General features: G+C 26.6%; 1 protein-coding gene across 4 annotated transcripts in view; it reads left to right on the top strand.

Moving 5' to 3' along the window:
• The window catches only part of LOC133650108 (replication protein A 70 kDa DNA-binding subunit-like), an 84058-nt gene that overhangs the window by 65719 nt on the left and 4474 nt on the right, over nt 1-13865 (top strand). For all 4 annotated transcript variants that reach the window (XM_062046940.1, XM_062046939.1, XM_062046938.1 and 1 more), the window contains exons 14-16: nt 6327-6500; nt 6651-6758; nt 13114-13200. In XM_062046940.1, the coding sequence (XP_061902924.1) occupies nt 6327-6500; nt 6651-6758; nt 13114-13200 (369 nt within the window). The remainder of the gene's footprint in view (nt 1-6326; nt 6501-6650; nt 6759-13113; nt 13201-13865) is intronic.

Raw genomic sequence — 13865 nt, 5'->3', positions numbered from 1 at the left:
GTGGTGGTGGTGGTGGTGGTGGGCGAGCTTCCTGGCAGCATTTCAGCCAACGAAGCCAAGTTTTGCCAAATCGATTATTAATCCAGTCATAATTTTAAAAAATCGATTTAAAATATATATTTTTTAAATACTTAAAAAATAAAAAAAATAAAAGTTGTTTTAATACAATTTTGAGGTGGATTTAAAAAAAAATTTTATTACATGTACATTTACAAACATTTTTAGATTAAACTTTTTTTTTTTCCTAGAACAATTTTTTAAAGATGCGTTTTTAGGCAATTTTCATGCAACCAGAATTAAATGTTTTAAGCTGTAACCTGTTTTGAAAAAGTTTGAATAGAGACTAATGTTAAATTGATTCAGAATCAAATCGATTATAAATCCAGTCATAATTTTACAAAATAGATTTTAAATGTAAAAAAAAAAAATACTTTGAAAAAAAAAAAAGTAAAATTGTATTTTTTTATAAAAAAAAATTTTTTTTTTTTATTTATTTAAAAAAAAAAAAAAAAACTTTAAAAAAAAAAATAGTTTTTTTAATTAAATTTTGGGGTGGATTTAAAAAAAAAAATTTTTACATGTACATTTACAAAAAATGTTAGATTAAAAAAATTGTTTTTTCCAAGAACGATTTTTTAAAGATGCGTTTTTAGGCCATTTTCATGCAACCAGAATTAAATGTTCTAAGCTGTAACCTGTTTTGAAAAAGTTTGAATAGAGACTAATGTTAAATTGATTCAGAATCAAATCGATTATAAATCCAGTCCTAATTTTACAAAATAGATTTAAAATGTAAAAAAATAAAAATAAAAAATAAAAATAGTTTTTTTAATAACATTTTGGGGTGGATTTAAAAAAAATTTTTATTTACATTTACAAAAAATGTTTGATTAAAAAAATAGTTTTTTCTAAGAACGATTTTTTAAAGATGCGTTTTTAGGCCATTTTAATGCAACCAGAATTAAATCTTCTAACCTGTAACCTGTTTTGAAAAAGTTTGAATAGAGACTAATGTTGAATTGATTCAGAATCAAATCGATTATAAATTCAGTCATAATTTTAAAAAATCGATTTAAAATGTAAAAAAATAAAATACTTTAAAAAAATAAAAAAAAATTATTATTATTTTTTATAAAATTTTGGGGCGGATTAAAAAAAAAAAATTTTTATATGTACATTTACAAAAAATGTTGGATTAAAAAACTTTTTTTTTCCCCAAGAACGATTTTTTAAAGATGCGTTTTTAGGCCATTTTCATGCAACCAGAATTACTTTTCTAACCTGTAACCTGTTTTGAAAAAGTTTGAATAGAGACTAATGTTGAATTGATTCAGAATCAAATCGATTATAAATCCAGTCATAATTTTAAAAAATAGATTTAAAATGTAAAAAAATAAAAATAAAAATAGTTTTTTTAATAAAATTTTGGGGTGGATTTAAAAAAAAATTTTTTTTACATTTACATTTACAAAAAATGTTAGATTAAAAAAATTGTTTTTACCAAGAACGATTTTTTAAAGATGCGTTTTTAGGCAATTTTCATGCAACCAGAATTAAATGTTCTAACCTGTAACCTGTTTTGAAAAAGTTTGAATAGAGACTAATGTTAAATTGATTCAGAATCAAATCGATTATAAATCCAGTCATAATTTTAAAAAGTCGATTCAAAATAAAAATTAAAAAAATACTTAAAAAATAAATAAATACAAGTTTTTTTTAATACAATTTTGGGGCGGATTTTTAAAAAATTGTATATTTACAAAACATTTTACATTAAAAAAAATTTTTTTTTCCAAGAACGATTTTTTAAAGATGCGTTTTTAGGCCATTTTCATGCAACCAGAATGACTTTTCTAACCTGTAACATGTTTTGAAAAAGTTTGAATGGAGACTAATGTTGAATTGATTCGGAATCAAATCGATTATAAATCCAGTCATAATTATAAAAAATCGATTTAAAATGTAAAAAAGTAAAATACTTTAAAAAAAAAAAGTTAAATTTTATTTTTTATAAAATTTTGGGGCGGATTTAAAAAAAAAAAAAGTTTATATGTACATTTACAAAAAATGTTAGATTAAAAAACTTTTTTTTTCCAAGAACGATTTTTTAAAGATGCGTTTTTAGGTCATTTTCATGGAACCAGAATGACTTTTCTAACCTGTAACCTGTTTTGAAAAAGTTTGAATAGAGACTAATGTTGAATTGATTCGGAATCAAATCAATTATAAATCCAGTCATAATTTTAAAAAATCGATTCAAAATTTAAAAAAAAAAAAAATTAAAAAATAAAAAAAAAAGTTTTTTTTTAATAAAATTTTAGGGCGGATTTAAAAAAAATTTTTTTTACATGTACATTTACAAAAATGTTACATTAAAAAAGATTTTTTTCCCCAAGAATTATTTTTTAAAGATTCGTTTTTAGGCCATTTTAATGCAACCAGAATGACTTTTCTAACCTGTAACCTGTTTTGAAAAGGTTTGAATAGAGCAGGGGTCACCAACCTTTTTGAAACCAAGGGCTACTTCTTGGGTACTGATTAATGCGAAGGGCTACCAGTTAGATACACACTTAAATAAATTGCCAGAAGTAGCCAATTTGCTCAATTTACCTTTAACTCTGTTATTATTAATAATTAATGATATTTATCTTTGTGGAAACACTGATCATCTTAATGATTTCTCACAATAAATATATATAGAAACAGATAAATATAAATTTGCAACACTTTATTTTTATATTTTCTCTATAAGTGCACATTTTTCAAATTTAACATTTTCAAATGATCACTTCTAAGACAGTCTTGTGAAATCACAATATCCCATTTTAACTAGCTAGCCACTAACATTTTTTAAGAAATCATGAATTACTTTGCACCATGTTTGTACAAATAATAACTCATGTAATATACAAAAGTAAACTCTCAAATTTTTAAATCATGTCACACTTTGAACTGGACACCAAATCTGTTATCTGTTTCTTTGTCAGTTAGTGGGAAGCCTGGCATTGCATGCTGTTAACTAGTGTGTTGTACTCTGGTGTGTAACTTGACACTGCAACTCTGAGTGAGTCTTGCAGATGTGCATCAGTGAGGCGTGTTCTGTGTTTGTTCTTGATGAAGTTCATGTCAGAAAAGGCTGATTCACAAAGATAAGATTTTTCCTCATTGTTTGCGGAACCTTCTTAATCTTTTGGACATATTTTCACAGCAATCTGGCCTTAAGCTTAATTATGATAAATGTAAAATGTTAAGGATCGGAAATCTAAGGGGAACGTCCTTTCGAATGGAATGCAAAGTGTTTTGTTTATAAATTATATGCAATCTGTTGTGTTCCCTAATTTTTTTTCTGTGTACATGAATGAAGGTGTGTGTTGCTGAGTCCGACTTGGACATTATCTGGACTGGGCCTGGTTTAAAAAACCCTTTAAAAAAATCGAATTTCATTGACAACCTGGTCTGTTGAAGATAAGGCCCTTTTTTTTAAAAATAAAATAAAATAAGATAAATAAATAAAAAACATTTTCTTGGATAAAAAAGAAAGTAAAACAATATAAAAATAATTACATAAAAAATAGTAATTAATGAAAATGTTAGTGGACCAGCAGCCTATACAATCATGTGTGCTTCAGGGACTGTGTCCCTTGCAGATGTGTTGTCTATGTTGTGGGAACCAGAATATTGGTAGCAGAAAGAAATAACCCCTTTTGTGTGGATGAGTGTGCATGGGGGAGGTTGTTTGGGTTGATGCACTGATTGAAAGTGTATCTTGTGTTTTTCTATGTAGATTTAATTTAAAAAAAAAAAAAAAAAAATTTTTTTTTTTTTTTTTTTTTTTACATTTTTTTTTTTTTTTTTTTTTAGAACAGGCCCGCGGGCGACTCATCTGGTCCTTACGGGCGACCTGGTGCCCGCGGGCACCGCGTTGGTGACCCCTGGAATAGAGAGTAATGTTAAATTAATTCGGAATCAAATCGATTATAAATCCAGTCATAATTTTAAAAAATCAATGAAAAATTAAAAATTAAAAAATACCAAAAAAAAAAAAAATACATAACATTTTGGGGCGGATTTTAAAATTACTTTTTTTTTACATGTACATTTACAAAAAATGTTAGATTAAAAAATTTTTTTTTCCCAAGAACGATTTTTAAAGATGCGTTTTTAGGCCATTTTAATGCAACCAGAATGACTTTTCTAACCTGTAACCTGTTTTGAAAAAGTTTGAATAGAGACTAATGTTAAATTGATTCGGAATCAAATCAATTATAAATCCAGTCATAATTTTAAAAAATCGATTCAAAATAAAAATAAAAAAAATAATTTAAAAAAAATAAAAAAAAACGTTTTTTTTAAATAAAATTTTAGGGCGGATTTAAAAAAAATTTTTTTTACATGTACATTTACAAAAAATGTTACATTAAAAAAAAAATTTTTTTCCAAGAATTATTTTTTAAAGATTCGTTTTTAGGCCATTTTAATGCAACCAGAATGACTTTTCTAACCTGTAACCTGTTTTGAAAAAGTTTGAATAGAGAGTAATGTTAAATTAATTCGGAATCAAATCGATTATAAATCCAGTCATAATTTTAAAAATCAATTCAAAAAAAATAAAAATAAAAAATACTTTAAAAAAATACTTTAAAAAAATAAATAAATAAAAAATAAATAACATTTTGGGGCGGATTTTAAAATTACTTTATTTTTACATGTACATTTACAAAAAATGTTGGATTAAAATGTTTTTTTCTCCCAAGAACGATTATTAAAGATGCGTTTTTAGGCCATTTTAATGCAACCAGAATGACTTTTCTAACCTGTAACCTGTTTTGAAAAAGTTTGAATAGAGACTAATGTTAAATTGATTCGGAATCAAATCAATTATAAATCCAGTCATAATTTAAAAAAATCGATCCAAAATAAAAATAAAAAAAATAATTAAAAAAAAAAAAAAAAAAGTTTTTTTTAATAAAATTTTAGGGCGGATTTAAAAAATTTTTTTTTTACATGTACATTTACAAAAAATGTTACATTAAAAAAAATTTTTTTTCCAAGAATTATTTTTTAAAGATTCGTTTTTAGGCCATTTTAATGCAACCAGAATGACTTTTCTAACCTGTAACCTGTTTTGAAAAAGTTTGAATAGAGACTAATGTTAAATTGATTCGGAATCAAATCAATTATAAATCCAGTCATAATTTTAAAAAATCGATTCAAAATAAATTTAAAAAAAATACTTTTTAAAAAAAAAAAAAATATATGTTTTTTTTAAATAAAATTTTAGGGCGGATTTTAAAAAAAAATTTTTTACATGTACATTTACAAAAAATGTTACATTAAAAAAAAAAAAAATTTCCAAGAATAATTTTTTAAAGATTCGTTTTTAGGCCATTTTAATGCAACCAGAATGACTTTTCTAACCTGTAACCTGTTTTGAAAAAGTTTGAATAGAGAGTAATGTTAAATTAATTCGGAATCAAATCGATTATAAATCCAGTCATAATTTAAAAAATCGATTCAAAATAAAAATAAAAAAAATACTTTAAAAAAAAAAAAAGAAGTTTTTTTTAATAAAATTTTAGGGCGGATTTAAAAAAAATTTTTTTTACATGTACATTTACAAAAAATGTTACATTAAAAAAAAATTTTTTTCCCAAGAATAATTTTTTAAAGATTCGTTTTTAGGCCATTTTAATGCAACCAGAATGACTTTTCTAACCTGTAACCTGTTTTGAAAAAGTTTGAATAGAGAGTAATGTTAAATTAATTCGTAATCAAATCGATTATAAATCCAGTCATAATCTTAAAAAATCAATAAAAAAAAAATTAAAAAAAATACTTTAAAAAAATAAATAACATTTTGGGGCGGATTTTAAAATTACTTTATTTTTACATGTACATTTACAAAAAATGTTAGACTAAAATGTTTTTTTTTTCCCAAGAACCATTTTTAAAGATGCGTTTTTAGGCCATTTTAATGCAACCAGAATGACTTTTGTAACCTGTAACCTGTTTTGAAAAAGTTTTGTATTAAATATTATACCAAATGTGCGAATCGGGTTGAACGTAGAATCATGTTCAATTGATTCGGAATCAAATCCTCACCCTGGTAATTGGAATGTGATGGAATCATTGCGTGCCCAAAGATTCACACCCCTATAAAGTAGCTCCACTTTTTAGTAGTGGTGTCCAAAAAAAATAGATTTTCGAAGTAATTGCGTTTACATGTGCTGGCATGCAGGCACATATAAGAGCTTCCTGGCAGCATTTCAGCCAACAAAGCCATGTTTTGACCCGATGTTTTGTGGGTGTGTGACACGTGTGTGCAGGCGGACTACTGCAGCTGCGTGGCCACGGTTCTGTTCATACGCAAAGAGAACTGTCTGTACCGGGCCTGTCCCAGCGCCTCCTGCAACAAGAAGGTGGTGGAGCGGGACGGACGCTACCACTGCCAGAAGTGTGACAAGGACTTCCCCGACTTCAAGTACAGATTTATTCTCTCCGTGAGTGAGACGTTGGATGCTGAAGTGGTGTGGGCTCTGTGTTCAGGTCAATGATGTGGGGTCTGTGTTCAGGTCAATGATGTGGGGTCTGTGTTCAGGTCAATGATGCGGGGTCTGTGTTCAGGTCAATGATGTGGGGTCTGTGTTCAGGTCAACTTAGCAGACTTCGAGGACAACCAGTGGGTGACCTGCTTCCAGGAGACGGCGGAGGCCTTACTGGGTGTGAGCGCCGACGCTCTGGGATGTCTGAGGGACACGGTGAGACACACACACACACACGGTGTGGTTGAAGTAGTAAGGTTGCACAACAAAATGATTCTTATTTATCCCGATTGTAAATCCAGTCAAAATGTTCAAAAGTCGATTTTTATTTTTTTAAAAGGATAGGATAGGACTTTGTTGTCATTGTACAAGCACAACGAAACTACTATGGGGGAGTTGGGGCCCTGGAGGTCGACTGCTGCTGTGAAGCGCTGCCAGCCGACCATTACCCCAAAGAGAGAATCATATTGAATCAAATCGATTATAGTGAAGTGAATTATATTTATATAGCGCTTTTCTCTAGTGACTCAAAAGCGCTTTACATAGTGAAACCCAATATCTAAGTAAAATGTTTTAAAGCAATGTGGGTGGCACTGGGAGCAGGTGGGTAAAGTGTCTTGCCCATGGACACAACGGCAGTGATGAGGATGGCGGAAGCGGGGATCGAACCCGGAACCCTCAAGTTGCTGGCACGGCCACTCTACCAACCGAGCTATGCCGCCCCAAAATATATGTTATAAATCCAGGCATAATTTTCAAAATCAAATTAGAATGTTTTTTTGTTTTTCAAAAAAGTTTTTTTAAATAAAATTTTGGGGCGGAATTTAAAAAATGATAATTTTTTATGTAGATATTTTTTGATTTTTTTTTTTTTACATTGAAGAAACATTTTTTCACGACTGTTTTTTGAAAGGTAAGTTTTCAGGCCATCTCCATGCAACCAGAATGAGATTTTTTTTGTTTTTTAAAAAACGTTTTTTTTAATAAAAATTTTAGGGCATAATTTTTTTAATACAATTTTTTTTACATGTACTTTTTTTGGTTTTTTTTGTTTTCAAAATACGGGCCATCTCCATACAACCAGAATTAAATATAACCTGTTTTGAAAACGTTTGAATAGAGACCAATGTTGAATTGATTCGTAATCTAATCAATTATAAATCCAGTCATAATTTTAAAAAATCGATTTAAAATAAATTAAAAAAAATAATTTTTTTTACTACAATTTTGGGGCGGATTTTATTTTTTTTACAAAAAATGTTAAGTTAAAAAAATTTTTTTTTCCAAGAATGATTTTGTAAAGATGCGTTTTTACGCCATTTTAATGCAACCAGAATGATTTTTCTAACCTGTAACCTGTTTTGAAAATGTTTGAATAGAGACTAATGTTGAATTGATTAGGAATCGAATCGATTATAAATCCAGTCATCATTTTCAAAAATCGATTTTAAAAAAAAGTTTTTTTTGTATTTATTTTTTTTTTCTGAAAAAAAAGTTTTTTTAAATAAAATTTTGGGGTGGAATAAAAAGAAAATAATAATTTAGCATGTAGATTATTATTTGTATTTTTTTTGCATTGAAACTTTTTTTTTTCAAGAATGTTTTTTGAAAGGTAAGTTTTCAGGCCATCTCCATGCAACCAGAATGAGATTGTCTAACCTGTTTTGAAAAAGTTTCATTTTAATTAATACACCAAATAGTTGATTTTCAAGGCAAAAACTGATTTTCAAGGTAAAAACTGATTTTCAATACATTGTGAGATCGGTTTAAACAGAGAATCATGTTGAATCGATTAGGAATCGAATCAATTATAAATCCAGTCATAATTTTCACAAATCAATTAAAACATTTTTTTTATTTATTTTGTTTTTTGGAGAAAAAAAACATTTTTATAAAATTTTGGGGCGGAATTATTTTTATTTATTTTTTTAATGTACATAAAAAAAATAAAAAAAATGTTACATTAAAAAAACATTTTTCCAGAATTATTTTTTAAAGATACGTTAAAAAATGTTTTTCTAAAGGTAAGTTTTCAGGCCATCTCCATGCAACCAGAAAGAGATTTTCTAAACTGTAACCTGTCTTGAAAAAGTTTCATTATAATTATTATACCAAATAATACATTGTGAGAATCGATTTGAATTTGTAAAAATGTTTTGGATTTTTTGGGGGGGTTTTTCTCGAAAAAAAAAGTTTCTTTAATAACATTTTGGGGCGGAATTTTAAAAAAAATTTAGCGTGTAGATTTTTTTTTTTAATGTTCTTTTAACATTGAAAAAAAAAATTTCAAGAATGTTTTTTGAAAGGTAAACCAGATTGATGTATATATATTTTTTTTAAACGTTTTTTTAAATAAAAATTTTAGGGCGTTTTTTTTTTTTTAATAATTTTTTTTACATGTAATTTTTTTTTGTTTTGTTTGTTTTTAAAATACAGCCATCTCCATACAACCAGAATTAAATGTTCTAACCTCTAACCTGTTTTGAAAAAGTTTGAATAGAGACTAATGTTGAATTGATTCGGAATCTAATCGATTATAAATCCAGTCATAATTTTAAAAAATCGATTTAAATTAAAAAAAAATAAAAATAAAGTTTTTTTAATAAAATGTTGGGGCGGATTTTTTAAATTTTTTTATTATTATTTTTTTTTTACACGTACAGTACATTTATAAAAATGTTAGATTAAAAAAAAATTTTTTCCAGCAATTATTTTTTAAAGATGCATTTTTAGGCCATTTTAATGCAACCAAAATGACCTTTCTAACCTGTAACCTGCTTTGAAAAAGTTTGAATAGAGACTAATCTTGAATTGATTGGGAATCGAATCGATTATAAATCCAGTCATAATTTTCAAAAATCGATTTAAAAAAATGTTTTTGTTTTTTTTGGGTTTTTAAAAAAAAATTAGTTTTTTTAATAACATTTTGGGGCGTAATTAAAAAAAATAATAATTTAGCATGTAGATTTTTATTTTATTTTATTTTTTTGCATTGAAGAAACATTTTTTCAAGAATGTTTTTTGAAAAGTAAGTTTTCAGGCCATCTCCATGCAACCAGATTGAGATTGTCTAAACTGTAACCTGTCTTGAAAAAGTTTCATTATAATTAATATACCAAATAATACATTGTGAGATCGGTTTGAACAGAGAATCATTAGGAATCGAATCGATTATAAATCCAGTCGTAATTTTCAAAAATCAATTCAAAACATTTTTTTTTAAGTGTTTTTTGGAAGAAAAAAAATGTATGACATTTTGAGGCGGAATTTTTTTTTTTTTTTTTTAAATGTACATTTAAAAAAAAAAAAAAATTACATTAAAAAAACATTTTTCAATAATTATTTTTCAAAGATACGTTTTCAGGCCATCTCCCTGTAACCAGAATGAGATTGTCTAACCTGTAACCTTATAAGTATTATACCAAATAATGCATTGTGAGAATCGGTTTGAATAGAGAATCATCTTGAAATGATTCGGAATCGAAATCCAGTGATAATTTAAAAAAATCGATTTATAAAAAATAAAATAAAAATTATTTAAAAAAAATTAAAAACATTTTTACTAAAAATTTTAAGGCGGAATTTTTTTATATATTTTTTTACATTAACTTTTTTATTTTTTATTTATTTATTTTTTTTTTTAAAGATACAGGCCAGTAAAAGTTTGAATAGAGACTAATGTTGAATTGATTCGGAATCTAATCAATTATAAATCCAATCATAATTTTAAAAAATCGATTTAAAATAAATATTAAAAAATTAAAAACACTTTAAAAAAAAAAAAAAAAGTTGTTTTAATTAAATTTTGGGGCGGATTTTTTTTTTTTTTTTTTACATGTACATTTACAAAAAATGGTAGATTAAAAAAACATTTTTTTTCCAAGAATGATTTTTTAAACATATGTTTTCAAGCCATTTTAATGCATCCAGAATGACTTTTGTAATCTGTAACCTGTTTTGAAAAAAGTTTGGTAATAAATATTATACCAAATGTGCGAATCGGTTTGAACATAGAATCACGTTCAATTGATTCGGAATCGAATCCTCACCCTGGTAATTGGAATGTGATGGAATCATTGGGTGCCCAAAGATTGACACTCCTGTGAAGTAGCTCCACTTTTTATTTTTGAATTAATTGCGATTCTTATTTGTAACGATTCTTAATCGATCCAAAAAAGATAAAAAATATTTTTTTAGTTTTTTTTTTTACATGTAATTTATTTTTATTTTTTTGTACTTTATTATTTTTTTATATATATAAGAATGTTTTTTTTAAAGGTAAGTTTTCAGGCCATCTCCATGCAACCAGATTGAGATTGTCTAACCTGTAACCTGTTTTGAAAAAGTTTCATTATAATTAATATACCAAATAATACATTGTGAGATTGGTTTAAACAGAGAATCATGTTGTATTGATTCGGAATTGAATCGATTATAAATCCAGTCATAATTTTCAAAAATCAATCGAAAGAAAAGTTTTTTAATGCAATTTTGGGGCAGAATTTTGCATTATTTTTTTTTAAATTTATTTTTACTTAAAAAAAAAACTTTTTCCAAGAATTTCTTTTAAAATATATTTTTAGGCCATCTCCATGCAACCAGAATTACTTTTCTAACCTGTAACCTGTTTTGAAAAAGTTTGAATAGAGATTAATGTTGAATTGATTCAGAATTTAATCGATTATAAATCCAGTCAGATTTTAAAAAAAATCGATTTAAAATAAAAATAAAAAATAAATAAAAAATACGTTTTTTAAATAAAATTTTGGGCTGGATTTTTTTTTTTTTTTTTTTTTTTTTTACATGTACATTTACAAAAAATAGTAGATTAAAAAATTTTTTTTTCCAAGAATGATTTTTTAAAGATACGTTTTTAGGCCATTTTAATGCAACCAGAATGACTTTTGTAACCTGTAACCTGTTTTGAAAAAGTTTGAATAGAGACTAATGTTGAATTGATTCAGAATCTAATCGATTATAAATCCAGTCAGATTTTAAAAAATCGATTTAAAATAAAAAAAATTAAAAAAACGTTTTTTTAATAACATTTTGGGCCGGATTTTTTTTTAAATTTAATTTTATTTTTATTTACATGTACACTTACAAAAAATGGTAGATTAAAAAAAAATTTTTTCCAAGAATGATTTTTTAAAGATACGTTTTTAGGCCATTTTAATGCAACCAGAATGACTTTTCTAACCTGTAACCTGTTTTGAAAAAGTTTGAATAGAGACTAATGTTGAATTGATTCAGAATGTAATTGATTATAAATCCAGTCAGATTTTAAAAAATCGATTTAAAATTTAAAAAAAATAAAATACGTTTTTTAAATAAAATTTTGGGCCGGATTTTTTTTTTTTTTTTTTTTTTTTTACATGTACATTTACAAAAAATGGTAGATTAAAAAATATTTTTTCCATAAATGATTTTTTAAATATACATTTTTAGGCCATTTTAATGCAACCAGATTGACTTTTCTCACCTGTAACATGTTTTGAAAAAGTTTCATAATAAAAATACCAAATGTGCGAATCGGTTTGAACATAGAATCATGTTCAATTGATTCGGAATCAAATCCTCACCCTGGTAATTGGAATGTGATGGAATCATTGCGTGCCCAAAGATTCACACCCCTATAAAGTAGCTCCACTTTTTAGTAGTGGTGTAAAAAAAAAAAAAAATTGTAAATTAATTGCGATTCTTAATCGATCCAAAAAAGATCAAATAAAAAAAACAAAATTTTTTTTTTTTATATTTTTTTTATACACAGTAGCTCCACTTAATAGTACAAAAAAAAACTTTTTTTTTCTAATTTATCGCGATTTTTATTTATAATGATTTTTTCCAGGTTCGATCCCCGCGTCCACCATCCTCGTCACTGCCGATGTGTCCTTGGGCAAGACACTTCACCCACCTGCTCCCAGTGTCACCCACACTGCTTTTAAAGATAATGGGTTTCACTATGTAAAAGCGCTTTGAGTCACTAGAGAAAAGTGCTATATAAATATAATTCACTTCACTTTTTTTTTCTTTTTTTTTCAAAAATCTGCCCTGTAATCCACTTTATTAAATGTTTGGGTAGAATTGTATTCAACAAAACCAGTTTTCTTTGAAGTAATGTAGGACTTTGTCGGAGCTGTTTTAATGAGGAAGGTAGTTCAGTGGTCCCCAACCACAAGCACAAGAATTTAAAAAAAAAAAAAAAAAAAAATTTTTTTTATTTTTTTTAATTTTTTTTATGAAATCAACATAAAAAACACAATATATACATTCTATATCAATGTAGATCAATACAGCCTGCAGGGATACAGTCCGTAAGCACACATGATTGTATTTATTTATGTAAAAAAAAAAAAAAAAATTTTTTTTTTTTTTTTTTTTTTTTAAATACACCCCCCAAATACAAATACACCCCCCAAATTTTCAAGCGTTGACCGGTCCGCAGCTACAAAAAGGTTGGGGACCACTGAGGTAGTTGATCACAGAACTGGCATCCAACTTCATTCAAAATAATGTTGATTTTGAATGGAATCATTTTCTAGTCAGCGAGTGTTTGGTGTGTGACTTGTAGGATGAGGACGCCTTCCAGGAAGTGCTGAGGAAAGTCACCCACACCACGCACGTCTTCAGGACCCGGGTCAAGCTGGAGACGTACAACGTGAGTGCTGTCAATCACTACACACTTTTATCAAAGGAGGGCAAACAAAGTGCAGACAAATATGTCAGGAAATACTTTCGTTGTTTTTTTTAATGACGTCACAAGCGAGCTCTCTTCGATGAGTACTTGCTCAATTTAGCAACGCTGATCCCTCTTGCTACGTCTTTTTATTCTCTGGCAGAGCAGGTGTGTTGAGTCAGTTCTTGTCAAATACACGCTTTATCAGTATCAAAATCCTGACCTCATTTTGGATTTTTAAAAAAGAGCGCAAATGGTTTTATTCATTTTTGTTTTGTAGATTAAATATGTTTTTATGTGTTGTGCTCCTGCGTTGATCAATATGAACATTCTTATTTATGGAGTTAATTTTATTTTATTTTTCAGTGTCAAATTGTTTAAGTCAATCAAAAATTTTTTACAGTTTAAATTAGTATTCATTTATTAAATTAGTAATAAATTATCACAGATGATTACTAAAATAAATTATTAAATTATGTACATTAATAAATTAATACATTATTACAAATTACTAAAAGTAATAAATTATTAAATTAATTAATTATTACAATTATTAAATTATTATGGATTACTAAAAGTAATAAATTATGCAATTATTAGAATTAATAAATTACTACAGATCATCAAAAATAAATTATAAAATTATG

The sequence above is a fragment of the Entelurus aequoreus genome, linkage group LG05 (assembly GCF_033978785.1).
Source record: "Entelurus aequoreus isolate RoL-2023_Sb linkage group LG05, RoL_Eaeq_v1.1, whole genome shotgun sequence".
NCBI lineage: Eukaryota > Metazoa > Chordata > Actinopteri > Syngnathiformes > Syngnathidae > Entelurus > Entelurus aequoreus.
This window is presented reverse-complemented; position numbering and strand designations above follow the sequence as displayed.